The 27,729-nt window shown below is 67.8% G+C and overlaps 1 protein-coding gene across 6 annotated transcripts; it reads left to right on the top strand.

Annotated features, from left to right (window-relative positions):
• The first annotated feature begins 14,375 nt into the window (after nucleotides 1-14,375).
• Nucleotides 14,376-26,627, top strand: FGFR4 (fibroblast growth factor receptor 4). 6 transcript variants are annotated; one of them, XM_067535261.1, is made up of 19 exons: nucleotides 14,376-14,463; nucleotides 14,499-14,539; nucleotides 15,464-15,605; nucleotides 17,484-17,753; nucleotides 18,035-18,121; nucleotides 18,587-18,753; nucleotides 19,014-19,137; nucleotides 19,762-19,952; nucleotides 20,223-20,361; nucleotides 20,553-20,743; nucleotides 21,225-21,370; nucleotides 21,903-22,024; nucleotides 22,136-22,246; nucleotides 22,656-22,846; nucleotides 23,262-23,384; nucleotides 23,483-23,553; nucleotides 23,856-23,993; nucleotides 24,087-24,192; nucleotides 24,384-26,627. In XM_067535261.1, exons 3-19 carry the CDS (start codon nucleotides 15,512-15,514, stop codon nucleotides 24,528-24,530), a joined length of 2,418 nt encoding a protein of 805 aa, XP_067391362.1. In that variant the 5' UTR covers nucleotides 14,376-14,463; nucleotides 14,499-14,539; nucleotides 15,464-15,511; the 3' UTR covers nucleotides 24,531-26,627. The 6 variants fall into 6 exon arrangements, with proteins under 6 accessions (XP_067391362.1, XP_067391352.1, XP_067391370.1 ...); XM_067535251.1 differs by having other exon boundaries at nucleotides 20,550-20,743; XM_067535269.1 differs by lacking the exon at nucleotides 17,484-17,753 and having other exon boundaries at nucleotides 20,550-20,743.
• Nucleotides 26,628-27,729: the final 1,102 nt, after the last annotated feature.

The following is a 27,729-nucleotide window of genomic DNA, read 5'->3' as shown; positions in this document are numbered from 1 at the left end:
TGTGTGTGGTATGTGTGTATGTTTGCTATTGCAGTTTCTGTTTGTACCCAGACTCCATAGCAGAAGAGCAAGCAGGGGCCATATTGAAAACCATACATGGGTGAGCAAGAAGGCATCTTTGTCAGCCTGCCATCTTGGGGAACTGCAGCCCAGGGCACACTGGGACTGAAATGAAATCAGTGATGCATTTTCTTATGCCTGCTACTCTGGGATGGTGCCCTGTTGCCAGTTGCCAGCCATGGCAAACACTGGGCATGTAAGGGAGAGTCCAAAACTGGAAACTTGCAGGGCTTGTGCCATACATATTTCCCAGATGGGTTGGCCTGCTCAACTGTGAGAGAATACATAATATTCTTTACAGGCCTGAGCCGGCAGGTGGCGGGACTGCAGCAGCACAGCAGTGCTGGTGTTCAGCATGTGTACAGCCCGCTCCCAGCGGGCACGCTGTTCTCATGCATCAAGGTACCAGATGAAGCATAGTCCTGTCTCTCTCCTCATTCTTGCCTAGCTATGCCCAGGACTCTGCACCGTATGCCCAAGCATAGAGCATGCCAGCTGTACTGAACATCAAATGACAAATTGGCTCCTGCTTTGAGAAGGCATTCCTCTAACTGCTGCAATGCTGAGATGGTCACCAGAGCATGCCCTGAAATGTGAGGGAGCTAGTTTATACATGACTGCTGGGGCAGAAATGTATCCTGCTGCACCAAACTGTGTGTCCAGTCCGGTTTTAAGTGTAGCCTTCCTTTAATTGGCCTTGACTCTTCGCGGCTTGGCGCTATCCTGAAACCTTGTCCTACATGCAAGGTGTGTGTTCTCACCTTGAGAGCATGACACAGCGTGACCAGATGCAATATGAGAGCAGAGGTGGAGTGCAGGGGTTTCCTTGCTTGGCTCTGAGAGTAGAATCTAAATTGTCCTGTCCTGAATTGTGTGTTTGCGGTAGCTAACAAGAGGCTACTTCTTGGTAAGAATGTATTTCACATTTCTAAGGACAGGAGAATATTATGAGAACTCGATCTTCAGACTGGCTGAGCTGGGGAGATGGAAGGGCTGTGACCCATGCATTTCCATTTGAAAAAACCAAGCACCCCCTGCCACATTTGAGTGTGTAAAGCAGAGTTCTCCTTTCCACAGTTGCATTGTCTCCCCAGTACTGAACTGATAGGGGAACATGGGCGTTATCTGCCTTGGAGTCTGTGGCTATAGCAAGTTGGTTCCTAGCATGCTCTGCATGCCATCCAAGGGGTGAGAACGCTGGAAGGCTTGACCAACTGCAAGCTGGCCGTTGACACAGTGAGTGCAGACGTAGCACGCGGATATCTCCGGAGTCCGAGTTGGCTTGTTCTGTGTTAATACTAACATGGCTGCAGGGGTCTGGATTTGGAACAGAACTGCTCCGAGGGAAGGGAAGGACTCTGCCCTGTGGAAGCAGCCAGCATGGCTGATGTATTCCTTGTTGCAGAACTGGAAGGTGACTGTTCTGCCAATGCAGCAGACTTTGCCTGGGGTAGCCTGCCATATGCCCTGATGAATTCCCCAGTTGAGTGCTGGGCTGCACTGGGGGGGGGGCTGAATCATGTTCTGGAATGTACAGCAGCAAGACCCATGCTGGCCCATCAGTGCTGCATGGCGGCTGGCTTTGTGGGTGGCTTTGACATGGCCTCTGCATGCAGAATACCTGGCCAGGGCTGGCATCTCCTGTGCTGCTGAGCCCTGAGTCTGGCCCGGGGCATGGCTGTGAGTCTCCCATGTGCCCCAGCTGTCCTGTTGGAGCCTGTGTGGGTGTGATGGACAAGGCCCAGCTGCTCATGGCTGAGAACTGCAGCAGTGGCTGGGCCAGCCCCACATGTGCACGTACCCTGCTGGTGCAGGGGCCCAGGTGGGGCTGTCCTGCTGGTGAGGGAGCTTGAGAGTCACCAGGAAGAATGGAGGGTCCCCCATGCTCCATGTCCTGAGAACCTGCTTCCCCAGTCCCCAGGGGGAGGTTAGTGCTGGCGGGGGCCTAGAGAGAGCCTCAGTGAGAGAGGGACTCTGGACCAGTCAAGTGTAAACTCCTCAGGTTCTGTAACAGATGAAGCATGAAGTCAGTCCCCTGGGCACCCCAATCTGTCTCGCCATCCTGGTGAGAATACCCGTGTGATAGACAGGTATTGTGTCCATTACACCAAGAATTGCAGCAATATTCCGGCTACTCCCACTGCCGAAGAACCAGTCCCTTACCCCAGCTCAGTTGTACCTTCGCTCTCACACCGAGGACAAGACTTGTTGCCAGTCCTATAAGTGTTTACATGTTTATCATAGAGGATGATGAACAAGTTCTGTAGCAGATTGAAGCAGATAAACACTCACACCACTGAGTGCTAAGCGTGTTTCAAAGGTAATAGCTTTGCTCTGTGCGCGCTGGAGGGGGAAGGGGCTCCTTGGTTAATGCCGTGTGCTCCCTGCCCCACACAGAGTCCAAGCAGCAAGGAGATCCCTTCATTCTCTCTCCCCCGCCTGCTTTAGGCACAAACCAAGCAGCTGCTGGGAGGAATTCACTCATCCTAGCTGGGGGGGGAGTGAACAACAGTCTTTTGTCCTCTCTAATGTTCCACTCCAGCTGTCTGGTGTGGCTGGACCTTCCTTGGGGGGCAGGACGCGACCCCTTCTTCATTGACCAGCCCTTCACACTAGTCACTGCTGTCCCCTGTCTGGTGATCGCTGCGAGCGCTCACACCTTCCATGGGGGACACACGCGGCTGGTCTGAGTGATGAGTGCAGGCCGCCACTCACAAGTGTCCCGCCCTTATCACTCATACGTGTGTTAACGGCCGGAGAGTCCGGCTGTGCCTGTCCGTGTTCAGGGGAGACCGTGGCGTGAGCTGGCAGCTGGGCCCCTGGCATCACGCTCTGCCACTGTGCGCGGTTCAGTTCACCTCCCTGTCGTGAGTCAGGCCTGGAGCCAACTGCCTGCGCTAGGGCCTGCCCTGCCTCGCCCTGACTCTTGGGACCGTCCCCAGGGCCCACCAAGCCAGCTGTAGGGACTGTGGCCAGCTGGGACTGTGGGTTGAGTCCGGGCAGATGGCTTGGAGCCATGGCGTGCAGGGCTCACTGGACTCCCTCTCTTCCTCTGCCAAAGCCAGGCAGACAGTTTGCCTTTGCTCTCCGTGGCCCTCGCCCTCTCAGGCCTGCAGGGCCAGGCCGCTGCAGGCAGGGAGGAGGGGGTGCGTCCGCCTTGGGCACCAGCCGAGCTGTGCTGGTGCAGCGGGGTGGCTGTGGCTGGAGCAGGGAGCGTCTCCCGGCTGTGCCAAGCCTGCTGAGCGCTGTGCAGGGTGCTGTGTTGTGGGGATGTGACGTGTGCGGCAGAGAGCAGAGCTGCCCCATGGGGCCTGCTGCCCGATCTGCACTGTACGTGCCCTGGGCTAGCCTGCGCCAGTGCGAGCTGATTTGTGGCCCTGCCCAGCACTTTGTGTGTGTGCAACTGCAGCACTTGTCTGTGCTGAGGTCAGCGCCAGTCTGGCCATGGGACCTGCCAGGCCAGCACCTGGGGAGCTGGGTTCCAAAGCAGAGGGGGTGCCCAGGGCCCCCAGGTGGGGCTCAGGACTGCTGCCTGCTTGCACGGCGGAGCTGGGTGCGGTAAGGACAGGGCTCTACCTCCTCTGCCCACAGGAGGGCGGCAACACTCCACCCAAGGCCTGCCCCCGGGCGTCCTGCCCCCTCTGCACTGGGGCCCTTTGCAGGAAGGGACCTGCCTTGCTCAGCCTGGCTCCCAGACCACGTAGCCGCCGGCGGTTTCAGCGACTGGGCAAGTGGACTCTGCTCTGATGCCAGAGACACGGGCTGCCCTGGGCTGAACCCCGACCCTCCAAGGGGCTTCCTGCCTGTGCTCCCCCCAGCCCAGGAGCCATGGAGCTAGGTTCAGGCTGGAGGTTGGACTTTGTTCAGCTTGGTTTCATTCCCGCAATCCCAGCCTGGGCGTCCACGCAGGGCCCCCGGGGTCAAACACGCGGGTCGCTCCCTGAGGAGCTGGCCTGGGTGGGGTCCGTTACTGGCCTGGAGCTGCCTCCCAGGCAAAGACGGGCACAGGCACCCGAGCTGCATGGCCTCTGCCAGGGCTTGTACCTGCCAGCCCTGGGCCTGGGAGAGCCCAGCTGCACTGGGCTGGGCTAGGGTCGCGTAGGCCTGTGGGGTAGGAGATGGGGCAGGCCTGGCTGGTCTGGGGCCCTTTTCATCCCCGGAGGGTGGGTGACTCAGCAGAACTCAGCCCACAGCGGCCGGGCGAGCACTGGGCGCCGGACCCCAGCCCCCTCCATGTGAGGCAACAGTCCCTGCCCAGGCTCCACACGTGCTGGGAGGGGTGCTGCGGGGCGAGCCTGGGGCCCTGGCCCTGGGTGGGGTTCAGTGGTAGCTTATGGGAGGGGGCTGCCTGGGCCCCACGTGGGGATTGCAGATTGCACTGGGGGGCAGGGGCGGCAGGGCTGTGGGGGAGAGCCGCGTAGTCTGTGTGTTTAGCCCACGCCGGCACCTGGCAGCACAGAGCCTGAGCCGGGCTCTTGCTCTTTCAGCTGCTGGAAATCCCCAGCCCCAAGGCCCAGAGTGCGTATCCCTGGGCTTGACGCCTCGCTCCAGAGCCAGCCCCCAGCCAGGCTGCCTGGACTCTCCTTTCCTGGCTGACACTGGAGCCCCAGGGCCCAGCACCACGGAGCAGCCGCATCCCCTGAGGAAGCACCCCCTGCCCGGGCAAGCGCCAGAGCCAGCTCGGCAGAGCGTGCCAGTCTCAGCAGCCAGCTCCTTCCGCTCCCCCCCACTGCTTCCCGCAAGGCAGCGACGCGGCTCCGGCTCTCGGCTCCCTTCCCGCTGCCAGCGGCTGGCAAGCGGTGGGGGCTGCAGACGGGCCCGGGCTCCATAAACGCTCCCAGCCCTTGTGGCTTTGCTGGCTCCAGTGTGTAAATCAGGCGCAGATGTGGGCGGGGGAGTGGCGCTGTCTTGTGATTATGGCGGGTGTGGCCCCTGATCCTGCCCTGGGGCAGCCCCCCAGCCCAGGAGCCTTGGGGGGCCGAGTCATGGTCTCCCTCCTGAGCACCGGGCCCTTCACCCCAGGGTGTTTGGGGCCAGCTGGCGGGGCAGGCTGGCTCCCAGGCCCAAACTGCTCCTGGTCTGTCTGGCTTGCGGCCCAGGGCAGAGGCCAGGCCATGGCTGTGGGTCATGGCTGTGCCCCTCCCGCACAGCCAGTGGTTCTGGGGTGATGGCCCCGTGCACAGGGGCACCCAGTGCAGCTCTCACTGGGGGAGCAGAGCCAATCGCTGGGACAGAGGGACGGGGGCTGTCGTTCCTGCCGGGCCGTGCTGGGCGGGGCGGTGAGGACCAAGCAGACACGAGCTCCGTGCACCCCCAGCACCATGGGGCCACAGTTCCTGCCCAAAGTCCTGGGAACAACCAGGGCCAGGCCGGCTCCCCCTTCCCGCAAAGGCAGCAGTGGCTGGAGCTGCTGAAAGGCAGGGTCCAGGCTGATGCGCAGAGGCTCTGGGCTAGAGGAGAAGGGCCCAGGCTGCAATTCCCCCTCCTCCCCCCCGCACCGCCCTGCAGACCCAGGCAAGCAGAACCCGATTCTCCCCCACCCCAGGGCAGACAGGAGCTGGGGTTGGACGGTCTCTGTCCCCTCCCCTGGCTTCCTCTGTGGGTTAATGTTTGCTGGGATGGCGCCTGGTTAAAACTTAACAAGGAATCAGTGATTGTCTCTCCTGATTGCCCAGATACCAGGCGCTGGGAGAGCCTGGGGCCGGCACTGGGCTGAAGACTGACACGCTGGGGGCGAGGCAGACGGGCTTGGACGTGCTGGCTCAATGCCTCGTGCATTTGGTGGCTTAAATGTGCTGCCCCCCAGCCTGGCTCTGGCCAGCCCGCAGCTCGTGGTGCTGGGCGCTAGTCCCGGGGGTGGGGGGCAGCCCACTGGTGCCCCCACCTACATGTGACGCAAGAGGCGCCTGCCTGGAAATGCAGCCCCGCTGGGGAGGAGCACAGCCAGTCACGTGCCAGGGCTGAAGGGCCCCGGATCCAATCAAAGCAGCCCAGGCAGGGAGGGGGCAGAAGGGAATCAGCTGGAGCGTGGCCAGGCCCTGGCATGGACCCCGGCTCCTGGGGAATGGCACTGGGGCAGCGCTCCAGCCGCCTGCCTCTCCCCGAAGTGGCTGTGCTCAGCAGGACGGGGCTTGGCTCGGCCTGGCCAGGGGCTGCAGGGCCTCCTGCTCCCCGCTGATAACGGGGCGTGAGAAGTGTCCAAAGGCCGTAGCTGGAGGGAGGCAGGAGCCGCTGGGCTGGGCTGGTTCTCTTGGCGCTGGGCCCTGGGGCCGAGCCTTGTTGACACAGCGTTGGGGGGGTGGGGACGCACCCCCAGCAGGGCAGGCCTGTTCTGGGCAACCTGGGCCATGGCGCTGCTGGCCTGGCCCAGCTAATGCCACGGCCTGTGGGGCTCCTCAGCCATCCCGCTCTGGGCGGCTGCCATCCCTGCCTCCCGGGCCCGGGAACCTGCCTCCCAGACAACAAGGATTCAGGAGAGGCCAACAGCAACTTCCTGACGGACGGCGCCCGGGGCCGGCTCAGCCGCACGCTCCTTCCGCCCGCAGGTGTGAGCGCGGCCCAGGCCAGGCACAAGGACGGCTGTGTTCCCCGCCGCCTCGGCTGCCGTCCAAGAGAAATATCGTTGGCACCCGGCAGCTGGCTGCTGCGGCAGCAGGGACGCAGGCCTGGCACACGGCGCCTGGCCCTGGTGGGTCCCGGCTCGCCCCAGAGACACCCGTTGGGCTGGACACAGCCTCGCTCGACCCCTGCGCCCCCCCTGCCCCCCCGGGCACAGGCAGACACAGGGAGACGTGACAGACACATGGACTCGCACGTGGAGATGCAGGCAGCGGCCCACGCAGGTGCCCATGGAAACGCACACCCGGAGACACGTCATACACGCCCTCGTATGTTCACGCCTTGCACGTGGCTGCGCAGCTGTGCACGAGTGTGTGTCTCCGTGTGCCCAGGACGGGCTGCACATGCACACTTACACATCCACACCCGCTTCCTGTGCACGCCCCGGGACACGTGGACCAGCCGAGAGCAGCTCTCCCCATTCCTCACCCAGCGTGGCTCCTGTGCCCGCGCCGTGCCTGCCCCGCCAGGGGCTGGAGCCATTGAACCGAACTGGGGTGTGGCAGCCCCCCACACCCCTAGTTCAACACCTATGGCTGAGGGAGGCTGGGGGGCAGGGAGTGGTCGGGGAAAGGGGTGGTGTGGGGCAGAGGGTGTTTGGGGAGGGGTGCAGGGGCAGTGTCCCAATCCTGGCTGGTCTGGCTGGTGTGGGGCACAGGCCGGTGGGGCAGCTCCTCCTTGGGGCAGTATGTGGGGCTCCCCTGACCTCCGACTAGAGGCGACCAGCGTGAGGGGCGGCTGTGCCCAGTCCTACACCTTCCTCTGAGCCCCTGGTGCTGGGCGCCACAGAGCCGGGGCGGGGGGCTGCAGGGCCAGCCCAGCCTGGCTGCGCCCGTGTTCCTACCCGTCAGCCCAGCCCCGCCCTTCGCTCGTCAGGCCTGCCACGGAGCGGCTGGCGCGCGGCACCCCACAGCGGGTGGGGAGGAAGCTCTCCGGCTTCCCTGGGGGAGCAGCTGGGGCAGCAGGGCCCGCGCACGACCCCGGGCTGCAGCCGGTCGCTGGCATGCAGGGGAGCAGCAGCGAGCTGTGCGCGTGCAGCGCTCCGGGCTGCGTCTCAGCTCCGCTGTGTGGCCAGGCCGCCCCACTCAGCCACAGGCGCCTGGCTCCAGCTCCAAAGGCACCAGGCCAGACTGGCTGTAACTGGGGAGGGGAGGGGAGGGGAGGGGCGAGATCCCGGCAATTGGATCCAGGCGTGCAAGGCGGAGCCGGGCCGGGCGGCCCGGGGCCAGAGCCAGGGGCTGGGGCAGTTCCTCCTGCCCGATGGGAGGGGCTGCCCCTGCCTTTGCCTCAGCCTGGCCCCCGACAGCCCTGCCCCCTGTCTAGGACCCCCCCACCTCCCTCCCGTCAGCCCCCGGAGAAGCCCTGCAGCATGGGTGGGCGCCCACCTGCGTCCGGCGCTGGGCAGCCAGGGGCTCTGCCGTGGCCAGACCCACGGCCGGCAGACACAAGTCCCAGCGTGCCCTGCTCCACCCGCGCAGACTGGGGGTGGGGGGGGCGCTGCCCCAGCGCCTCTGGGACCATCCACCCCCGCTGCGGGGCCTTCCCCTCGGCTGTGAGCGCTGGTTAAGCCCCAGCACAAGGCGTGGCCCCACGTCTCGCCCCGTGGGGCATGGGGAGCCAGGCGGTGCCCACAGTGGTGAGGTGGAGCTCCAAGACCTGCTGCCACATGGGGCGCCCCCCCCAGACAGGCGCACACGGGCTGTGTGCCCAGCCCCGCCCGGCGCCCCGCAGCCCCTGCCTGTGCCCTCCTTCCCATCTCGTGCGGGGGCTGGGGCGTTACTTTCTGCCTCGGTTGCCTTTTCCATGTGCAGCCGGCCAGGGGCTGGCCTGGCCAGGTAACAAGGGGGCCGTGCCCCAGCCGCGCTGGCCGGGATGGTTGGGTCCTGAGTGCAGGCAGGGGCTACGCTGGCAAAGGGGAGGCCTGGCCGGGCAGGGTGGGCAGGTACCGCATGGCTGCCCTGAGCTGGTCCCGTTTGTCACTTGGCTCATGGGCATTGGGGGGAATCTCACCCCCCAAGCGAGAGCTGGAGTCCCCACTCTGGGATGGCCTCTGGCCCCCGCCCCAGCACCTGCGGGGGATACCCACCGTGCCCCCAGTTCCAGCCCAACGGGGCCTGGATGAACACAGGCGCTGGGCGAGGCGGGGGCTGGTGGGGAGCCCCGTGTGCTCCCAGCCACCCCTTCCCCCACAGGCTGATTGACACAGGCTGCTGCCCTCCCATTGCCCCCTTGGTTAACACCAGCCCTGCCGCCCTGCGAGCAGCCCCATGGCGAGGAGGGCAGCACCTGCTGCTCAGGCTGGCCCTGGGGGAGCGGGTGGTTTCCCCAGCTAACCCCAGTGCTGCCAGGAGCCGTGCTGGTCACAGCCAGGCTGGGCACACACCAGGCATCTCCTTGGAGGGGCTGGGCTGGGCATGGGCACGGTGGGCAGTGGGGTCTGTGGCTGGGTGGAGATGCCAGCCCTCTGCCCACAGCCTCCCCGTTGCTTGTGCCGTCACTACGCAGCTTCCAGAGGGATGCAGATGTCTGTCAGAGCAGCGAGGGACCCGCCTCCACCCGCCGGAGGGCCTGAGCCAGGATACACCCGCAGGTCAGGATCCTGCGCCCGGGGCTGGGGCTGTCTCTCTGCCCCCCAGGGCTGCTTAGAATGACCGTCCGGGCCCCCTCCAGCTCCTGCAGAGCCGTGAGTCGAGGGCAAGGTCTCGGTCCTGAGCTCCAAGCCGCTCGTGGCCCAAAGGCCCAGGATGAAGCCGCTGGTTGTCGCCTGCAGCCGCAGGGACACGCTCCTGTGTGCCGGGAGCAGTGCGATCTCCGCAGGGGCAGCGCCCAGCACCGCCCTGCCAAGAGCGGGAGCAGCTGGGGTGGCCAGGCCAGAAGAAAACTGAGCCCAAAGCACCAGGCACCAGCCCTGTCCCCGTCACTCCATAGCCTGGAGCCAGTAACTCCTGCCCCAGCCCAGGGCCAGGAGCTACCTGCTGCTTGTCCCTCTCGCCCCCAAGGGGGTGGAAGCCAGAGAGAGCCCCAGCTATTCGCCTGGCCCTGCCCGGACTGGCCCCTACCACCCCCGTCCAGCACCCCAGCCGGATTGTGCATGACCCCATGCATGGTTGGTGACGAGCAGCCGCAGGCTGGGCCCGTGGCAGGAGCCGTCCCAGCAGTGAGCAGCGCCCAGGAGATGCCGGGGACGATCAGCACAGATGCAGGGCCGGGAGAGACGGGCAGGCCGGGGTAAAGGTCCGTGCCCAAGCCCCAGCCCCTGGAGTCAGGGGACTACAACAGACTCTCGGTTGGCCTCTGGTCAACGAGTTTCCAGCCCTGGCGGTTGCAGAGAAAAGCCGAGTGTGACCGAGGCCTGCTGGAGTCTGCAGAAAGCCTGAGCCCAACGCTCTGCCCCATACATCTCAGCGGGGTGTGAACACCAGGCCCCTCTGCTCCGGGAGCCCCTCCACTGACCCCGCGCGGTGGGGGCTGGGAGCCCAACTCTGCTCTTCTCCAGCCTGCACGTGGGGTCCTGACTGCAGCAACAGCCCCCAGAGCTGGCGGAGTCGTGGGAAGAGAGAAAATACCCAGAAGAGCAAAGAAAACGCAAGGATCAGAAACGAAACAGGCTGAGCACAGGGCTGGGGACAGACCCCATCTGCACGTGGGTCCACAGGCTGGGCGTGGGGCAGGGAGGGGCAGCCGTGGCTGGGGGCTGGGTCTGTCGGTACCTGCTCTGCCCTGAGGAGGGCTCACGCCAAGGCAGGGCAGGCCAGCGAGGCTGTGCGGGGGTGGGGGCGGGGGGCTAAGGGAGGGCCCCTGAACAGGAACACACAGACAGACAGACAGACAGAGGCTTTATGAGTCTCTAATGGGCTCCTAATGACAGGCTCAGCCGTTTTATGGCCCCGGCGTGATAACGTCTCTGCTAATTACCCCAGCAGGGAGCAAAGCAGCCGCCTCTGCCGGGGGACGCTGGGCTAGCGAGGGGCAGCTGGTGGTACCCGGCGAGGAGTGGGCAAGACCCTCTGCGGGGTCCCCCCTCCCCCCGCTTGCTCCGTGCACAGGGCCTGGGCCTGCAGGCGGGAAGGGCAATGAGCTGGGGCTGTGAGCGATCTGGGAGGGGGGCGCCCGGGGCCGGGCTCCGTGGGGCGCTAGGCGCCAGAGGCATGTTGCGGAGGCTGCTGGGCACCTGCCTTGAAAACGTCTCCCCTGGTCTCTCCAAGTGCATTTGATTATCCTCAGCCGCCCCCAGGAAGGACTAGCCCGTGAGACCTGCTGGGCCGGCGGCCTGGTGCCCGAGCCTCCCTGCACGCGTAGCCTGGCAGGTCTTAGGTGCTGCCCGGCTGAGTCGCCGCGTGCCCAGCCCCACAGCCACGCAGGCCCTAGCGTCTGGAGCAGGCATCACGAACATGAGGCCCCCCCCCGGCAGCCTGCTGGAACCAACCGTCTGCTGGGGCCGGGGGGCAGATCGGAGCCGTCCGCCCAGGGCCAGCGCCCACTGGCTGTGCCGTAGCGGCTGGGCAGCACCTGGGGCAGTGGTGGGCGGGGGCTGCAGGTAAAACTGTCCCGCAAACAGTGAGTGACAAGGAGGCGCCTGCGCCTGTTGTGAGTCCTGAGCTGACAGCGCGCCCAGCACAGGGTGGGTGTTGTGCAGGTGCCCGGCAATGGGCAGTGTGTGTGTGTGTGCACAGGTGTGTGCAGAGGGTGTCTGCATGTGACGCTGCACGTCTGGCCGCCCGACCAGCAGCCCGTCACTGCAGGGGCTGGATCACAGCTGGATACAGCAATAGCACAGGTGAGGCTGGGCGTGGAGCCTGCTCGCGGCCTAATCGGGTCATTTGGGGCCTTTTTGAACAGAAGAAGCCTCGTCCCGCGTGGGGGAATTGTCCTGTGGCTGGTGCCTTCGTGTCAGGGAACCAGGACTTGGCGTCTGTAGAGCTGCTGCCTGGATGGTACCTCCAGAAACTCAGCTGACTGGGCTGGCCGCAGATCCGGGCCGGGCAGCCAGGGCAGTGCTGGAAGCTGTTTAATGACATTTCCATTCCCAGGGGCACAGTGAGGGGAGCGGGAGCAGCACCCCGACAGTCCAGCACGTGAACTGCAGCCTGCTCCCCTCACGCTGGGAGCCGGGGGGAGAAGGGGAAGGAAAGGTACTGCTACCACTGCTGCAGGGGCTGGGCTGGGCTGGGCAGCCTGCAGATGGCTCTTCCCCCAGCTCAGCTTCGGGCGCGGCGGTTTTACATCTCAAAAGGCACTCAGCAGAGTTCGGCCTATTAGAGGAGCCATCAGTAAAATGCCCCTGGCGTCCGCCCCAGGCAGCAGGGAGCTGCCCTGGCCAGCTAGGGCCTGAGCTGACCCAGCCACGCACAATGGCTGAGGAGGAGCCAGAAGGCCAGAGCCAGGCTGAGCGCCCGTCCCGGGGTGCCATTGAGATGCAGAAGGAAGGCAGGGCCCTGAGGCAGGGGGCAAAGGCGAGTGTGAAATGCACGGTGGGGTGCGGGCACGTGACAGGCAGATGGGCTCTGTCCCCGGCTGCTGGGGCGGGGCGCTGTGCTCAGCGGGGAATGGGATTGTTTGGCTCCGGTTTGCTCTGGGGAGATTTAATCAAGACAAGAGCTCCAGAGCCCGGCGGGGCGGGTCAGGATGGGCCCTGGGTGCCGCCCCCTGCATCAGCCAGCCTGGGCCCTTGTGCCTCCCCTGCCCTGCCCCCTACAGAGCCCACGGCCAGGCCTGGGCAGCGGGTGGGCTGAGACCAGCATCAGCTCCTTTCCTCCTGTCCCTTGGCCTTGGCGCAGCCGCCCGGGTCTCAGATTCAGGGGCTTTAAGGGCCAAAGGAAGCATCAGCCCATCTAGCCTGATTCCTCCCCCGCACGGGCCGGAGGTTTCACCCAGCTTCCCGTTTGGAGCCAGTAACTAACTTGTGCCTGGCTAAAGCATCTTCCGGAAAGGCAGCCGCCTGCTCCGCGGACACCCAGAGATGGAGCCCACCCCGGCCCGGGCAGTTTGTCCCCATGCTGATGGTCTCGTTTTAGGTAGAGTTTGTCTGCAGGGAGAGAGTTACTGCCAGCTGCACGGTGCGATGACAGCCCTACAGCTCCCCCCACGGACACCCTGATTCTGCTACCCTCCACTCTCCAGGATGGAGTCGTGCTAGGACTGGCGCAGGGGACGCGGCCCGTGCCCTGGGTCCCCAGCACAGCATTTCCTTAGCATCCAGCTGTCGTTTTTCCTCCAGCGCTCCGTGTCGGTGTGTGAGCAGTGTGTGTGTCTGCAGCCAGGCTCCCCTGGACGCTCAGCCACGGGCAGGTGTTTGGTGTAACTGTCCCTCCAACAGCCAGGCCAGGGCAGTCCCTGGGGCCGAGCAGGCAGCGGCTGGAGCGAGCTGGCTCCTGGAGGCCTGGGCACACAGGGCAAGATCTGAGGGGCACACGTTGCTGGCCTGGCTTGTCTTGGCTGTTGCTGGGCTCCCAGAGCCATTGAACGCCGGCCTCCGCACCGCTCGCTCCTCTGCCTGGTAGGATTTCTCCCACCTCAGCTCCTGCCGCAGCCGCAGATCTGGCCCGGCCCGGCCCGGCAGTGGGGCGCTGGCTCTGCTGCCCGGCACTGGCCGGTGAAAAGGTTGACCAGCTTTTCTATTTCCAAGCTAGGAGCCTCCCCTTGCTGAAGGGAAGATGGACTTGGGGGGGGGGGGGGGGCAGGAGCATCTCAGGGCAGGGCCTGGCTCTGGGGGGTGCAGGGCAGCAAGTGAACGTGAGGATGTGGCTACCCAGGCCAGTGGGACACGTTAGGTGCATTCGAAGGCCCGGAAATGAGCTACAAGAATCAGTCAAGGCCTGGGGGACGGAGGGAGCTGGGTCCAGGCAGCAGCACGTTTCCAGGGCAGGTTCAGAGGCAGAACCACCCAGGCCTATACGTGAAATATCTGATACCTCCGGGCGTGGCAAAGCCACAGATACAGACGAGGAAGTTCACACTCGACACAAGGGTGCCTGGCCGTGGGAATGACTCGCCAGGGACATCCCGGTCCCCACTGGGTGTCTCTGAGATCTGGTCACGTCCCGCCCAAGCTGCTGGACTCCACCTGGGGTGGGCCAGGCAGGTGAGACAAGCTGATCTAACCTGGGTCCTGAGCTGGCCCATCTCACCCGTGCCCAGCACTGGGGGGGAGCTGGGGCTGTCCTCGGCACCCACCGAAACCCCAGAGCCCCTGGGGAGCGCTGGCAGCCCTTGGCCTCGCTGAGATCTGGTGGCAGGGAGTTCCGCAGCCTCTCCTGCCTGCTGCAGCGCTGCCGGCTGCCTGCACCCACTGCGCAGGGGTGGGCCACGGGGGCAGGGATCTTGGCCAGGGACAGAGGAGCCCAGCGACAGCCCCTTCCCACACGCCGCGCGGAGACGGGCCAGGCGCTGCCTCTGGCTCCAGTCCCTGCCTGGCCCACCCGGCCCGACCCGTTCTCGCCGCAGCGCCCCCGGGCCGGCGCCGGCAGCAGGCTGGAGCCGGGGCTGGTGCCCGAGGCCGCCCGGGGGCGGGGCGGGGGCGGCCCGTGGTTGGCTCGGGGGTGTAACCCGAGCTCGGCCCGGCCCCTCCTGCCGCCAGAGGCGGGTCCGCAGAGCCGGAGCCGGGAGCTCAGAGCGCGGCCGGGCCGGGGCCGGACCGGACGGACGGACGGAGGGACTCGGAGCAGCCCGGCTGCTGTGCGCCAGGGGCCGGCGTCGGCTGCAGCCCAGACCCCCGCGCGGCGGCTGCAGGAGCCCGGGGCCCCCTGCGCACCCTCGGCCCCGGTGCGCCCGGGACCGGACCGGACCGGACCGGACCCGACCCGACCCGACCCGACCCGACCCTTCCCCGGCGCGGGATGCAGCGGGATGGAGCCCGGCGGCGGTGAGGGGCGGGGGCCGGGCCGGGCCGGGCGCTGGGGGGCCGGGCGCGGCTGGACTTTGCCCGGGTCCGGCTCCTGCGCGGCGCGGTCTGTAAATCTGTGACTAGCCGCGGGCGCAGGAGCCTTTGTCAGCCGGGTTAACGATTAAACCGCCCGCGGCTCCCCGCCCCCCCCCCGGCCCGGCGCGCCGGGGGCCCCCCACGTGCCCGGCCGGGCCCCCCGGTCCCGCCGCGGCGGGGTCCGGCTGCGGCTGGCCCTGGGCTGCGGCCCGGGTTGGGCCGGTTCCCCGGTGCCCCGGCGGCCCCCGCAGCGGTGGGATGGGGCGGGGGAGCCGGCAGGGGCGGTGGGGGGTCGTGGGGCCGTGGGGGAGCGGGTCCCAGCGCGATCTCGCCGCCCCCGGCCTGGCTTGTTCCCACGCTGGGGGGTGACACCGGCTGGTTCTGGGCGAGCTGCGGCCGGCGGCGTGTGGGGCCAGGTGTCCTGGCAGGGTCTGTGCGGCGACCAGTCGGTCCCTCTGGGGGGCTGCCCGGGTCACCCCGCTGAGCTCTGGCTGTGCTGGGGGAGTCCAGGGCAGAGCCAGCCCCGCCCCGGCTGCGGTGGCTGCACCTAGGTAGGGGCCGATGCCCTGCCCCCGCTGCCCCCAGCTGCCTCCAGCTGCCCCCGCTCTGGTCACCGCCTGTTCCCATCATCACCCATGCTCTGGGGCCCTCCCGGCAGCCCCATGCTGGAAGGTCTCCTGCTCTTGGGGGGTGTCTCTTAACAGCCCCCGCCTCCCTCCTGGGCCCAGGGCAGCCACTGATGGCATTTGCCTCCCCTTCTCCAGGGCCGGCGCCCAGCCCCCAGCCGGCCCATTGCTCTCCGAGGGGCGGGGGTTCTGGGGAGGCTGGGGCAGCGGCAGGTGACTCTTTCCTGCCCTGTGTTCTCAGGGTGTGAGCGCCTGGTCCGGGCTGAGCGGTGAGAGGAAGGGCAGGAAGATGCAGCCTCTGCCGGGTGCCCTGCTGGGGCTCCTGGCCCTGGCCACAGCCTGGTCCCAGCCAGCTGCTTCCCCAGGAAGGAGAGTGGAGCCAGGTATGAAAGGCGGGGCGGGGGGGGGGGGGGGGTGTGAAGGGAGTGGGGGAGGGCCAGGCTGTGCCTGGGCCCTTGTGTCGGCGAGCAGGAGAAAACAGCCTGCGTGAAAGGCATTGCAGGACAGTCCGGTCCCAGTTCTTGCGGCCCTAGGGCAGGTGCCGGTAGGTGTGTGGACAGGACGGGCTGCGCTGTGCTGCGCTGCGTGGGGGGGATGGTCACAGGCCTGTGAACGATGAGTCTCTAGTGCTGCTCCAATGGCCAGAGGCTCCAGCCAGGGCCGAGGGCCTGCCGCCCTTGCACTACGTGCTGTGCAGACCCGGCATGACACAGCCCCACTCCGGAGTTTGCCAGCGCTGAGGGAATCGCCCGTGTGCGGCGTGGGCGGGCGCAGGCCGGCTGGGCAGTTCTGAGGAAGTGATTGCGTAGAACGTAACTTTCTGCTCTGCTGCCCGTTGCCAGGCACCGAAGCGCAGCTTTCCTGGTCCTTGCGCGAGGTGGTAACGGCTCCTGGTGCCCGGGTGGTGCCCGGGAGCTGCGGGTGAGATCACCCGTCTGGTGCCATCACTCGTGCACAGTTCGTGTGTGGGACCCCCAGAGACCTCGGGAAGGGGCGGCTCAGGGCACCTCTGCTAATGGCTCCTTGGGCCCGTCCCTTCCCCAGGGGCCCAGGGTGGGAGTTTTCGGCTCCGATAACTCCACTCTCTGCCAAGAGCCACCAGTGCTTGAATGGTACAAACCGCCCGGCACCGTCCCCGGCGCTGCCTGGGCCGAGTGAGCCGGGTCCCAGCTGGTGCCGCCAGTTACGGATTTCCCGGCTTGGTTCAGGACACCTGGGCTTTGGTGCAGTTCTGGGGTCTCTGGAGAAGTGGCCTTGGGCTCAGCTCTGGCTGTCTCCGATTCCAGATGGAACCCGCCCTGTTTACACACACAGCAGCCGGCTCTGCAGCCCACTGACATCTGGCTCCTTCCTTCTCTCTCCCCACGTGCACCCGCAGGGTTCTCAGTCGCCCAGCCGTGTGCAGAGCCACTCTGACTCCGCAGGGCAGCGGGGTCGATCTGTGGGGTGGGAAGGAACCACCCTCGCCTGCCTCTGCTGTGCCGTGGCTTCCCCTCCTTCGGGGGAGAGTCCGGCAGCAGAAGAGAGGAGCCCCTGGCCGGGGCGTTGGGAGGGGCGTGCAGTCTGGAGCTCAGCTGTGAGAACTCCAGCAAGGTCAGGGCCAGGCCAGGGGCAGCAAGGGAGGCGCTGGGTGGGGCCGCCGTGGCTGCCCTGTGCCGTGGGGATGGGCGGGAGAGAGCCTGCCCCCGAGGTTCCCAGGGCCCTGGCTTGCGGGGGTGTCACCGAAGCAATTACAGTTCAAATCCAGGTTAGACAAACAGGGCCGGCGGGGGATGCTGGAGGCAGCTGAGTGTGAGAACTCCTTGCTCCTGCTCATGCCCTGCCCAGCTGGGAGCCTCCCTCCCCAGCCCAGCCAGCTCCTGGGGGGGCGGGGGGTGGGGGATGCTGCTCCCCCTGGCCTGGGCTCATCAGCTGGCTGCATGTGGGGCCCAGGGGCAGCAGTGGGTCGCTGCCAACTAGCGGCTGCTCAGTAAAGCCTCTTATCTCTGTGCTCTGGGGCGAGGGCAGGGTCCCTGCTCCCCGGGTCACTGCTCCCCTTCCCGGGAGAGCCGCCCCTTGCAGGGGGCGCAGGAGCAGCGGGTCGGTGTTGCTGCCTGGGTCCCACACAGCCGCCCCGGCCTGGGGCTGGCCAGACCAGGCCAGTGTCAGTGCGGGAGCTGCAGGTGCTGGGAACCCCCAGCAGAGCCCCTGTGCCGCGTGGGGGGCTGAGCTGCTGGCCTGGCTTCGGGCCCTGGCACTCAAGCGTCCCCTCTGCCGGGCAGCGCTGCTCGAGAGCCGCCTGCTGCAGACGGAGGAGGAGCAGCATCTCCTGCTGGACCCCGGCCACGTGCTGCGGCTTCACTGCCACGCCAACCACAGCCTGGGCGTCCTCTGGTACAAGGAGGCCAAGCAGCTCTTCCCGGGAGGGCGGGTCCGCGTCTGGCAGAGCGCGCTGGAGATCGCCGAGGTAGCCTACGAGGACTCGGGGCTGTACGTGTGCCGGGCGCGAGGCACCGGGCAGAGTCTGCGCAACTTCACCATCTCCATCGTGGGTACGCGCCGCGGCAGCGCCGCCCCTTCCTGCCCAGGGGAGTTGGGAGCTTGTCCGCCCTGCTGCTTGCAGCTGGCACCCCCGCCCCGCTTCCCACGGCGTCCCCTGCTGGGAGCTGCCCCCCCATAGCCAGCGCCCTGCCCTTCTCCCCACGGCGTCCCCTGCCGGGAGAGGCTGGCACTAGGGCAGCCGGGTGCGCTCTCCGAAGCCAGGGCTCCACCCCACCCCACAGAAGTGGGGCTGGCGTCGCAGGGGGTGACCCCTCGTCCTGCTTTCCTTCAGACTCGCTGGCATCCGGTGATGATGATGAAGACAGCCCCGGGGACGGTTCCCACGGTGATTCGAAGGAGGAGCCCGCGTACCGCCGAGGTCAGTAGTATGGCGGCTGACTGCACAGCCGGGGCTGCCCTCTGCCCCACGCTCCGCTGGAGCCAGAGGAGAGAGAGAGGTTTGCAGGGCATCCTGCCCGCCTGCCGCTTTCTCTGCAGGAACGTGGCTGTGCCGCTCCACGTGCTGGCTCCCTCCGTGTCGTGGGCTCTGCTAGCCCCTGGCTGGGCAGGGACGTGCCCCCAGCCTGCGCCCAGCTGCGCAGGGTTCCCAGTTCCATTACAGCCGCTTCCTTCTGCCCCAGCGTTGGCTGCATTGGCACAGTGGGGAGCTGGTGGGGAGGCCGGTCATTCCCCTCCCTCAGCTAGGGCCATTGCCTCGCCGTGGGATGGGCTGGGTCCCCCGGAGCTGCCCCAGGGCAGAGGCGCATGCCCAGCCCCTGGTACTTGGCATTGGCCCCCTCCAGCCCGCGGCTAATCGGAGTCAGTCGTGCGGTGTCTTCCTCAGCGCCGTACTGGACGCACCCCCAGCGAATGCACAGGAAGCTCTATGCCGTCCCCGCCGGAAACACCGTCAAGTTCCGCTGCCCGGCGGCCGGCAGCCCCAGCCCCAGCATCCGCTGGCTAAAGAACGGGCGGGAGTTCCGGGGAGAGCACCGCATCGGGGGCATCCGGGTAAGAGCGACTCCAGGGAGCCGGCTCCCTTAGCGCTGTCCCCCGGCTGAGAGCAGAGCCTTCCTGTAGGCCAGGCGCTGCCCCTGAGCCGAGCCCTCTTGGGGAGACGCCCGGCTTTGCCTGCTGGGGCCCCCCCGGGTGAGGCTCCAGCTCCGGCGGGGTAAGGTGGAGGCGTCTGTCTGCCAGCTGTACGTGCGGAAGCAGGGCTGTCGCTGGGCCCTGCCTCCCCTCACCCGGTGCTTGTCCCCTTCTCTCCCCAGCTCCGGCCCCAGCACTGGAGCCTGGTCATGGAGAGTGTGGTGCTCTCCGACCGGGGCAACTACACCTGCCTGGTGGAGAACCAGTCTGGCAGCATCCGCTACAGCTACTTGCTGGACGTGCTCGGTGAGGCCTGGCCCCACGCGGGGGGCAGCCCCTGCTGGGGGGGAGGGAGACGCTGACTCTGGGGCTTCCCCATTCAAGTGCTGCCCTGAACTGCCGGGAACCTGTACCTGGGGCAGGCGCAGACCCCTGGGCCGTGCCAAGGAGGGTCTGTCCCTGTCGGGGGAGGTCCTCAGGCAGGCTGGGAGCAGAGCAGAGTCCTGGGCACAGGGTCCGGGCATCGATCCCTTTGGAGATGGTCTGGGCCCCGACAGCTGATGAAAGCAGTTAACCCCCACCGGGCCCTGCCTCTCTTGGCTCCAGCTGGGGCTGGGACAGCCCTGGGGAATGGCAGAGGAGAATCCGCCCCTGCGTGCCCGGGGGCGAGGAAGGAGACGGGCAGGCGGGCGAGAGGCAGGCTGGCGCTGAGGGAGCGGCCCAGGGCAGCGGCTCTGCGGGAAGGGGAGGCTGTGGCTGGGTGCTGCGGAAAGCTCCAAGGGGTGGAGGTCCCGTCTGGCCCTGGAGAGATTGTGACTGTCCCCAGGCCACAGAGGGAGCTGGCGACAGCTGGCCGCGCCCGGCAGGCTAGGGCCTGGGCGTGCTGTGCTGTGCTGTTGGACGAGGCTGCCCCGTCTCCCCTCCCTGCAGAGAGGTCCCCCCACAGGCCCATCCTGCAGGCCGGGCTGCCTGCCAACACCAGCGCCGTGGTGGGCAGCGACGTGGAGTTCTTCTGCAAGGTGTACAGCGACGCCCAGCCCCACATCCAGTGGCTGCGGCACATCGAGGTGAACGGCAGCAGCGCGGGCCCCGACGGCGTACCCTACGTGCAGGTGCTCAAGGTAAGCGCCAGCCGCCCGCACGCAGCTCAGCGCGGGGCCCCTGAGCGGCTTCCTCCCGGGGCGGGGGCTGGGCAGACGCTGCCCCAAGCAGCCCTGCTGGGACTGGCCCGGGGCCCTGGCGGAGCCGTGGAAATGAGAGATGGTGCCAGGGCGGGGGCCACGCCGGGACTGGGACTGACTGGGCAGGCTGAGCCTGGATCCCTGCAGCTCAGTGCCCCGCCCCGCTGGGGTTAGGCAGGGCTTTGCTGTGAGGCTGCGCTCCCCCCGCAGACGGCCGACATCAACAGCTCGGAGGTGGAGGTGCTGTACCTGCGCAACGTCTCCCGGGAAGACGCTGGGGAATACACCTGCCTGGCCGGGAACTCCATCGGCCTGTCCTACCAGTCAGCCTGGCTCACCGTGCTGCCAGGTAAGGGGCCGTGGGGGGAGGGGGGAGCTCTTGGCCAGGGCAGGGGCCTGGCCTCCACCATGCTTCTCCCTGGCTGGCGGGAGCGTGGGGCAGGGCAGCTCCCGCCCGCTCTGCCCATGGCTGGAGGCAGGCCCCTGTGCTTTGGCGGGGGGGCTGCCCCAGCTCAGGCTCACGGGGTCACTCTCTAGCAGAGGAGCTGGTGCGGGAGATGGAGGCGCCCGAGACCAAGTACACGGACATCATCATCTACACCTCGGGCTCCCTGGCCGTCGCCATGGCCGCCGTCATTGTGGTGCTGTGCCAGATGCAGGCCCAGCCCGGCAAGCAGCCCCTGGAGCCCGTGGCCGTGCACAAGCTCGCCAAATTCCCGCTCATCAGACAGGTGCGTGGCAGTGCCCACGGGGCGGGGGCAGAGGGAGGCTGCAGGCCCCAGCGGGTGCTGGGTGTTCTGTGCTGGGCAGGGCCAGGGCCCAGCCGGAGTCTGCGCGTGCCACTGCCCGAAGCTGCCGTCTGGCTGTAACCTCTTCCCGCCCCCCGGCCGTGCCCTGCGCCATGCGGCTGGCAGCAGAGCGCGTTGGGGTGACGGTCCGTCCGCTCCCTGGGGGACTGGTGCGCGAGGGGCCGTCTCTGCGGGAGGGGCCGGGCCGGGCGGCCGGGCCGGGCTGGGCCGGGCGGCCGGGCCGGGCAGGGCTGGGCTGGGCTGGGCAGGGCCGGGCCGGGCAGGCCGCGCTCTGCACTTCTTCCTGAGCCCGCACTGAGCCTGCTGTAGAAAGCTCCCCCGCTGAATTCAGCCCCGCCTGGCTCCCGGCGGGCGAGGTGCTGCCCGGGCTGCTGACAGCCGGGCTCTTGGCCTCTCCCCGCAGTTTTCCTTGGACTCGAGCAGCTCAGGAAAGTCCAGCACGTCCCTGGTGCGCGTCACCCGCCTCTCATCCAGCTGCACCCCGATGCTGGCCGGCGTCCTGGAGCTCGACCTGCCGCTGGACTCCACGTGGGAATTCCCCCGGGACAGGTAGGACACCACGGGGGGAGGGCATCGGCTCTGCTCACCCAGGGCCACGCGAAGAGCTGCCCCGCCATGGGGTGGGTTGGGATTGGGGCCCGGGTGGACGGACGGACGGATGGACAGACAGACCTGGGCCTTTTGCAGGCTCTCAAATGTGTTTCCATTTCTCTCAGGCACCTGTTGCCTCACGGAGCTGTTCACAGAGCTGCACCACGCCCCAGTGCAGGGCCCAGCGGCCCCGGGGTGGGAGACCCAGGCCTGCCTGCATGACCCTGGGAGACGGGCTCTGGGTCTCTTCCTTGAGACAGCTCGTGCCAGCCACGTGCACACAGGCCGGCTTCTCGGGCTCCTGCCACCTGTGCGTCTCGCCCCGTGCAGGGTGCCACAGGCCCCAGCAGCCTCTGACCCGGGGGGTGCAGATGGCCCCACCCCTGCCCCGCCTGTGCCCGTGGAGGGGAGCAGCAGGCCCCGTCCTTGGAGCCTGGGGTGCCGTGTTTCCTTACCTCCCACTGCCGCTCACCGGGGTCTCTCCCTGCAGGCTGGCGCTGGGCAAGCCCCTGGGAGAAGGCTGCTTTGGCCAGGTGGTGCGAGCCGAGGCCTGTGGGATTGACCGCGCCAGGCCGGACAGAGCCCTGACCGTGGCTGTCAAGATGCTGAAAGGTAAGACGCGGTGCCGGGGGTGTCCCAGGCCAGGGGCTCCCGGCCGAGCCCAGGCTGCGCACTTCCCTGCCCCGCCAGTAACCTTCCCCTGTGACCCCCCCCTGCCCCCAGACAGCGCCACCGACAAGGACCTGGCCGACCTGGTCTCCGAGATGGAGATGATGAAACTGATGGGCAAGCACAAAAACATCATCAACCTCCTGGGAGTCTGCACGCAGGACGGTGAGGGGCTGGCATGCTCAGCGTGGGGGGTGGGCCACCATGCTGGGGGGTGGGGGGGCTGTGCAGGGGGGCCCTGTGCGGGGGTGGGGGTGGAGAAAGGAGAGTAGCTATATTCAAGAGAGGGGTGGGGGTAGACTGCTGTGGTTGGAGAGGGTGGGGGGGCAGCCGTGCTTGGGGGCGGGGTGGGGTTGCTGGGGGGCAGCCGTGCTTGGGGGCGGGGTGGGGTTGCCGGGGGGCGCAGGCGGAGGGCTGTTGAGCTCTGAGAAGCGAGGCGCAGACTGCACTTGGGGCAGCGCCCGTCTACCCCCCGGTGCAAGGGGCTGTGCTGGGTGGGAGTCAGGGCCCAGTGACGCTAAGCCCCGCCTGGGCCCCCCACGAGGCAGGCAGCGCTGAGGGTGCCTCTCTGCAGGGCCGCTCTACGTCATCGTGGAGTTTGCCTCCAAGGGGAACCTGCGGGAGTTCCTGCGGGCCCGGCGCCCCCCCACGCCCGACTACACCTTCGACGTGCCCCCCCTGCCCGAGGAGCAGCTCTCCTTCAAGGACCTGGTCTCCTGCGCCTACCAGGTTGCCCGTGGCATGGAGTACCTGGAGTCGAAGAGGGTAAGGCCTGGCTGGGGACGGGGGCCCTGCCGTGGCACAGCCGCACGGTGTTGGTGTTGGTTCGGCAGGGAGCCCCAGCCCGCTGGCCTGCTCCAGCTCCTCCTGGCCCAGCCAGGGGCCCCCCATTGTCGGGGGAAGAGGGAGCTGCGTGCCCTCGGCGCAGGGAGCCCCTGGGTCCTGCCCACCGCTGACCCGTGGCATAAACCGCTCCCAGCGGCGCTCCCTGCCCTGCCCTCCGGGAACAGCTCCCTGCACGTCTGCCCGCTCTGGGCCGCGGCGCTGGGGGGAGCCACTGAAGGGTTAACGGGCCCTGGTCCAGTGTGTGCCCCCCCAGCCCTTCACCGGCGCCTCGGGGGGAGACACTCAGGCTCCAGCAGGCCCCCTCCCTCCCTCCTGAGCCGCCCTCTTCCGGCAGTGCATCCACCGGGACCTGGCCGCCCGCAACGTGCTGGTCACCGAGGAGAACGTGATGAAAATCGCCGACTTCGGCCTGGCCCGGGACGTCCACGACATCGACTACTACAAAAAGACGAGCAACGTGAGGGCGGGGCCGGGGCCGGGGGTGGGGCGGGCGGGGGCAGGGGGCGGCCGTGCCCCCTTGCAGCCGGGGGCTGAGGGCTTTTCATGTCTCCGCAGGGCCGGCTGCCCGTGAAGTGGATGGCGCCGGAGGCCCTGTTCGACAGGGTGTACACGCACCAGAGCGACGTGTGAGTCCGGCTGAGCGGGGCAGGGCCCCCGAGTGGCCAGGGCGGGGCGGGGATGAAGGGGGGCTGAGGGGCCGTGCCCGGAGGGTGCACCCGCCATGGCTGGCCGGGACTCTGCAGACACCAAGGCGGCGACTGCGCCCCCTCCCCTCCCCAGCAACGCCAGCCAGTTGGGCAGAGCCCCTGTCCCCGGGCGTGGGGGCGGCTCGGCCCAGCCATGCCAGCAGTGGTGCCCCGCGCACGGTGCCCGGCCGAGCCCCGGGCTGCATCCCGCGCGCCCGGCCTGATCCTTGCCGTGCTCCTAGGTGGTCCTTTGGGATTCTGATGTGGGAGATCTTCACGCTGGGGGGCTCCCCGTACCCCGGCATCCCCGTGGAGGAGCTCTTCAAGCTGCTGAAAGAAGGGCACCGCATGGACCGGCCCTCCAACTGCACCCATGAGCTGTGAGTAGCGCCCTGCCTCTGCTCCCGGGGGAGGGCGGGGGGCGGCGAGCTGCGCGGCTGACGGCTCTGCTCTGCCCTGCCCTGCCCTGCCAGGTACATGCTGATGAGGGAGTGCTGGCATGCCGTCCCCTCCCAGCGCCCGACCTTCAAGCAGCTGGTGGAGGGGCTGGACAAGATCCTGGCAGCTGTGTCTGAGGAGGTAGGCTGCGGGCGGGCCCCGTGCACGGGGTATGGGCCGGGGCCGGGCACTAAGCGAGGGTTTTGGGCTCCCTTCTCTCAGGCAAGGCGCTTGGTCTGTGGGCCGTGCCCTGCCTCTGGGGGGGACGGTGGCTGGAGGGTTGCGGGCTCCCCCCCGCCCCCCGCGGTGCTGACTGCTCCCCCCTCCTGCAGTACCTGGACCTGTCCATGCCCTTCGAGCCGTACTCCCCCTCCTGCCCGGACACCGCCAGCACCTGCTCCTCCGACGACTCCGTCTTCACCCACCACCCGCTGCCCATCACGCCCTGCCTCTTCTCCTACCGCAGCGGGCGGTCATGAGGGCGCCGGCGCCGGGAGCTGCCCGTGCCGTCCTTGCTCTGCGGGCCTGGACCAGCTGGCAGCGAGTCTGGAAACGACGAGGCCAGTGGGGCGCTGCAGAGAGCGGAGCAGTGGGCGTCCCAGAGCCCCAGCCACCCTGCCACGTGCGGCTGACCTGACACCCTCCATTCCCCCGCTCCCTGCCAGCGGGACCTGCCCCTGCACGCTGGGGATTGTCCCTGGGCGGCCTGGTAACCTCTATGCCTGCCCCCCTGCTGGCACGTCTGCCCCCCAGGCAGCCAGGGCCCCTGGGCATCCCCCCACGTGCTCGCTGGGCCGAGAACCTGCCACCGCTTCCTTCAGGGCAGAGCGAGCCCCTGTCAGTCCCAGGGCAAGGCGGGCTGCCCGGGGGCCTCCAGAGGAAGGGGCTGCCCCAGGACCACCTGCAGCCTCACCCGTGGCGCTGCCTGGTTTGTTTCACGTCCTTTTTACTAAGGTTGTTGTGAGGGTAGCGGTGGGAGCCGAGGGGAGCGCCCTGCCCAGGACCAGCCCGCCTCCCCAGACCCCACCTGCCCCTGTACATAGCCAGAGAGAGGAATATTTACGTACATAGCGTCTCTAATGCACATGAAATACGGACTGGATAAATTATTTTTGGAATAGACCCTGGTGCTGGAGGTCTCTTGGCTGCCCGGGGGAGAGGCGGGGCTGCTGCTCCACCAGGATGGACCCTCCCCGTGCTGAATGGGGGCACGGGGACGGCTCCCAAAGCCTCCTGAGTGTGTCTGCCCGGCCTGGCCCCTAGGCTCCTGGCTTCAGCGCTGGGCTTCCAGTGCCCCCAAGGGGCAGGCGTGGGGTGTCTCCCCTGCCGGGTCTCCTTGCACCCTCCTCCCCCCCCAGTCTTGCATATCCCACAGGGTAAGCGACGGCTCCTGCAGCAGCAGGGTTCAGCCTGCCACGGCGCCAGCTCTGGGGGGGAGCACTTGTGCTGGCGGCTGGGGCTGGGGATCGGGGCAGGGTCTGCCCTGGGCTGCTGCCGCCCAGCTCTCCCCTCTGGCCCAGGGGCATCGCAGAGGGCAGCCAGGGTCTGTAATGGCCACGGCCCAGCCCCGTCCCGGGGCAGCGATTCCGGCTCTCAGCCTGGGCTGGCCCCAGGGAAGAGCCGAGTGCCTAGCCAGATGCTGGCTGGGGCATCGCCTTCTGCAATGGAGGGAGCCTGCCCTGCCCCGACCCGGCTGTGAAATGGATGGCGGGGAGGGAGGGAGACACTTCACCCTCAGCAGCTGCGTTGTGGCCCCCGGGGCGGTGGTGTGGGGGGCGCAGGCAACAGTTCTGCAGGACCCCTCCCCGGGGCGTGGGGCCCCTGGGGTTCAGCTGGCCCTGCCTGGCCGAGGGGCAGACGTGCTGGCTCCCCTGCTGCTGTTGGCTCTGCGTGGCCGGAGCCCCGCTGGGTGCTGGCAGCGCCTCCTGGTAGCAGCCCCGCGGCCTGGGCTGGGTGCTGCAGCCCTCTGAGCGCAGCGGGTGCCCCCGGGGGGCAGAGGGCCCTGCGGCACTCAGCCCTCGCCCCAAAGAGCTGCCAGGGCAGCTGCTGCTGCTGCTGCCAACATCACTGGCCCCCAAGCAGCAGGAGCCCCGGCGCTGGCCTAGGGGGGCTGCAAACCCTGCCTCCCCCCTCCCGGGTGCTAGGCAAAGGGCCCGGGCATGTGCCCTGTCCTCACGGGGGGGTGCGCTGGGGGGCGAGCAGGGCCCGTCAGCACCTGTGTCCCGTGCGCTGCAGGAGGCGGGGCCCTGGCTGCTGCAGCTGTTCTGCCTGCGCTGCCGGCCCGTTAAGCCAGCGTGAGCCCCCCTGTCCCTGCCAGCCTGAAACTGAGCCGCCAGCTGCCAGCGCGCCCCCAGGCTGGGAAAACCGTCAGCGCTGAGCCCCCACGGGCTGCAGCTTCTCTGCCCCCCCACCTGGCCGCCCCCCGGTGAGCCGCTAGCCCGCTGGGGGGAGGGGAGGCAGGGGGTTAATTCCTGCTTCGGCCCGTCTCCCCCTCCCCCAGCTGCGACCCGAGCATGGCACCGCCCGCAGCTGTCCCTGGCCCGAGCTGTGCTGCGCCGGGTTTAGGGTTTCAGCAACTCCCCAAGGACTCGCCTCCCGCGCTCCAGCAGGGATTGGGTTTCCTGGGCCATTAGCTTCAGGATCCCCTTTCCCACCCCCAGCTGTGGCTGCAGCCCCCCCTCCCCTCCAGGCCGGCCTCCACCCACACAGGCTGCGGGGGGGTTGGCTGAGGGCGAGCTGTGTTGCCAGCCTGGGCTAGAAATGGCCCCTCAGTCAAGTCAGCCTGGCCACGGCTGACCGGTTCCTAGGCAAAGGGCCCGGAGCCGCTGCCCCACATTCCCCGGGTGCCTCACCTAGGACCAGCCGGGCGCGGGGTCGCTGTGCCCGGGGGCTGCCCGCTGCTGCAGAGACAAGTCCAGCTTTCTGTGCTTTGAGCACGGAGTGAAGGGCACCCCCAGAGCCCAGCGTGCCGGCGCACAGCACCCTGCCTCTGCCCCGCGTTAGCCTGGCCCCAGCCGGGGCTGGCTATAAATACCCGCAGTGCATGCGAGGTGGGGGCCGAGGAAGGGGGAGCAGAGCGTGGCGCGCGAGGGCTGCAGGTGGGTCCTGGGGAGAGGGAGGTCACGGGGCTGCCCCCCACCGACTGCCCCTCCAGGGCTTGTGGCTTCCAGCGTTTGCCACCAGTGCTGGGTGCGTGGTCGCTCCAGGCGCGTGGCATCGCTGCCCTGGCGCTGAGGGTCCTGGCCTGCCAGTGCTGCAGCGGGAATGTGGGTGCAGCGAGTCCCATGCTTTCTGCCCCCAGGTTTTTGCAAAGAAAGCCCCTCTGCCCCCCCGTCGCGCCAGGCCCTGAGCACCTGCCCTGCCCCTCACCCCGCGGGTCCTTTGTGTGCACAGCACCCAGGGGTGCGAGAGCTGCAGAGCAGCAATGGGGGCCTGCGTCTCTCCCCCTCCCCTGGCAGCAATGCCCCTGCCCACTTACCCGCTGCAGCCTGGCAGCCCTCCCCTCCCCCAGCGCCAGGCCCCCTCCCCCACTGCGCAGGCAGACAGACAGACAGACCACCAGCAGGTGTGAGACCTGCCCCGTCCCAGCCTCTCGGCGCGGAGCAGAAACCCAGCTGTCTGCTAATGTGCCAGAACCAATGCATTCATCACGGCCTGGCTCCGTCCCCCCACCCCACC

The sequence above is a fragment of the Emydura macquarii genome, unplaced genomic scaffold (genome assembly GCF_026122565.2).
Source record: "Emydura macquarii macquarii isolate MOO-44397 ecotype Brisbane River unplaced genomic scaffold, CSIRO-AGI_Emac_v2 contig_378, whole genome shotgun sequence".
Lineage (NCBI taxonomy): Eukaryota > Metazoa > Chordata > Testudines > Chelidae > Emydura > Emydura macquarii.
This window is presented reverse-complemented; position numbering and strand designations above follow the sequence as displayed.

What these genes read in the sequence shown, in the direction of transcription:
- FGFR4 (XM_067535251.1), top strand. Translation starts at nt 15,512, where the DNA reads ATGCAGCCTCTGCCGGGTGCCCTGCTGGGGCTCCTGGCCCTGGCCACA. An exon ending in GGCTGTCAAGATGCTGAAAG is followed by an intron (nt 22,025 to 22,135) that starts GTAAGACGCGGT and finishes CCCTGCCCCCAG; the next exon opens with ACAGCGCCACCGACAAGGAC. An exon ending in TGGCAGCTGTGTCTGAGGAG is followed by an intron (nt 24,193 to 24,383) that starts GTAGGCTGCGGG and finishes CCCCTCCTGCAG; the next exon opens with TACCTGGACCTGTCCATGCC.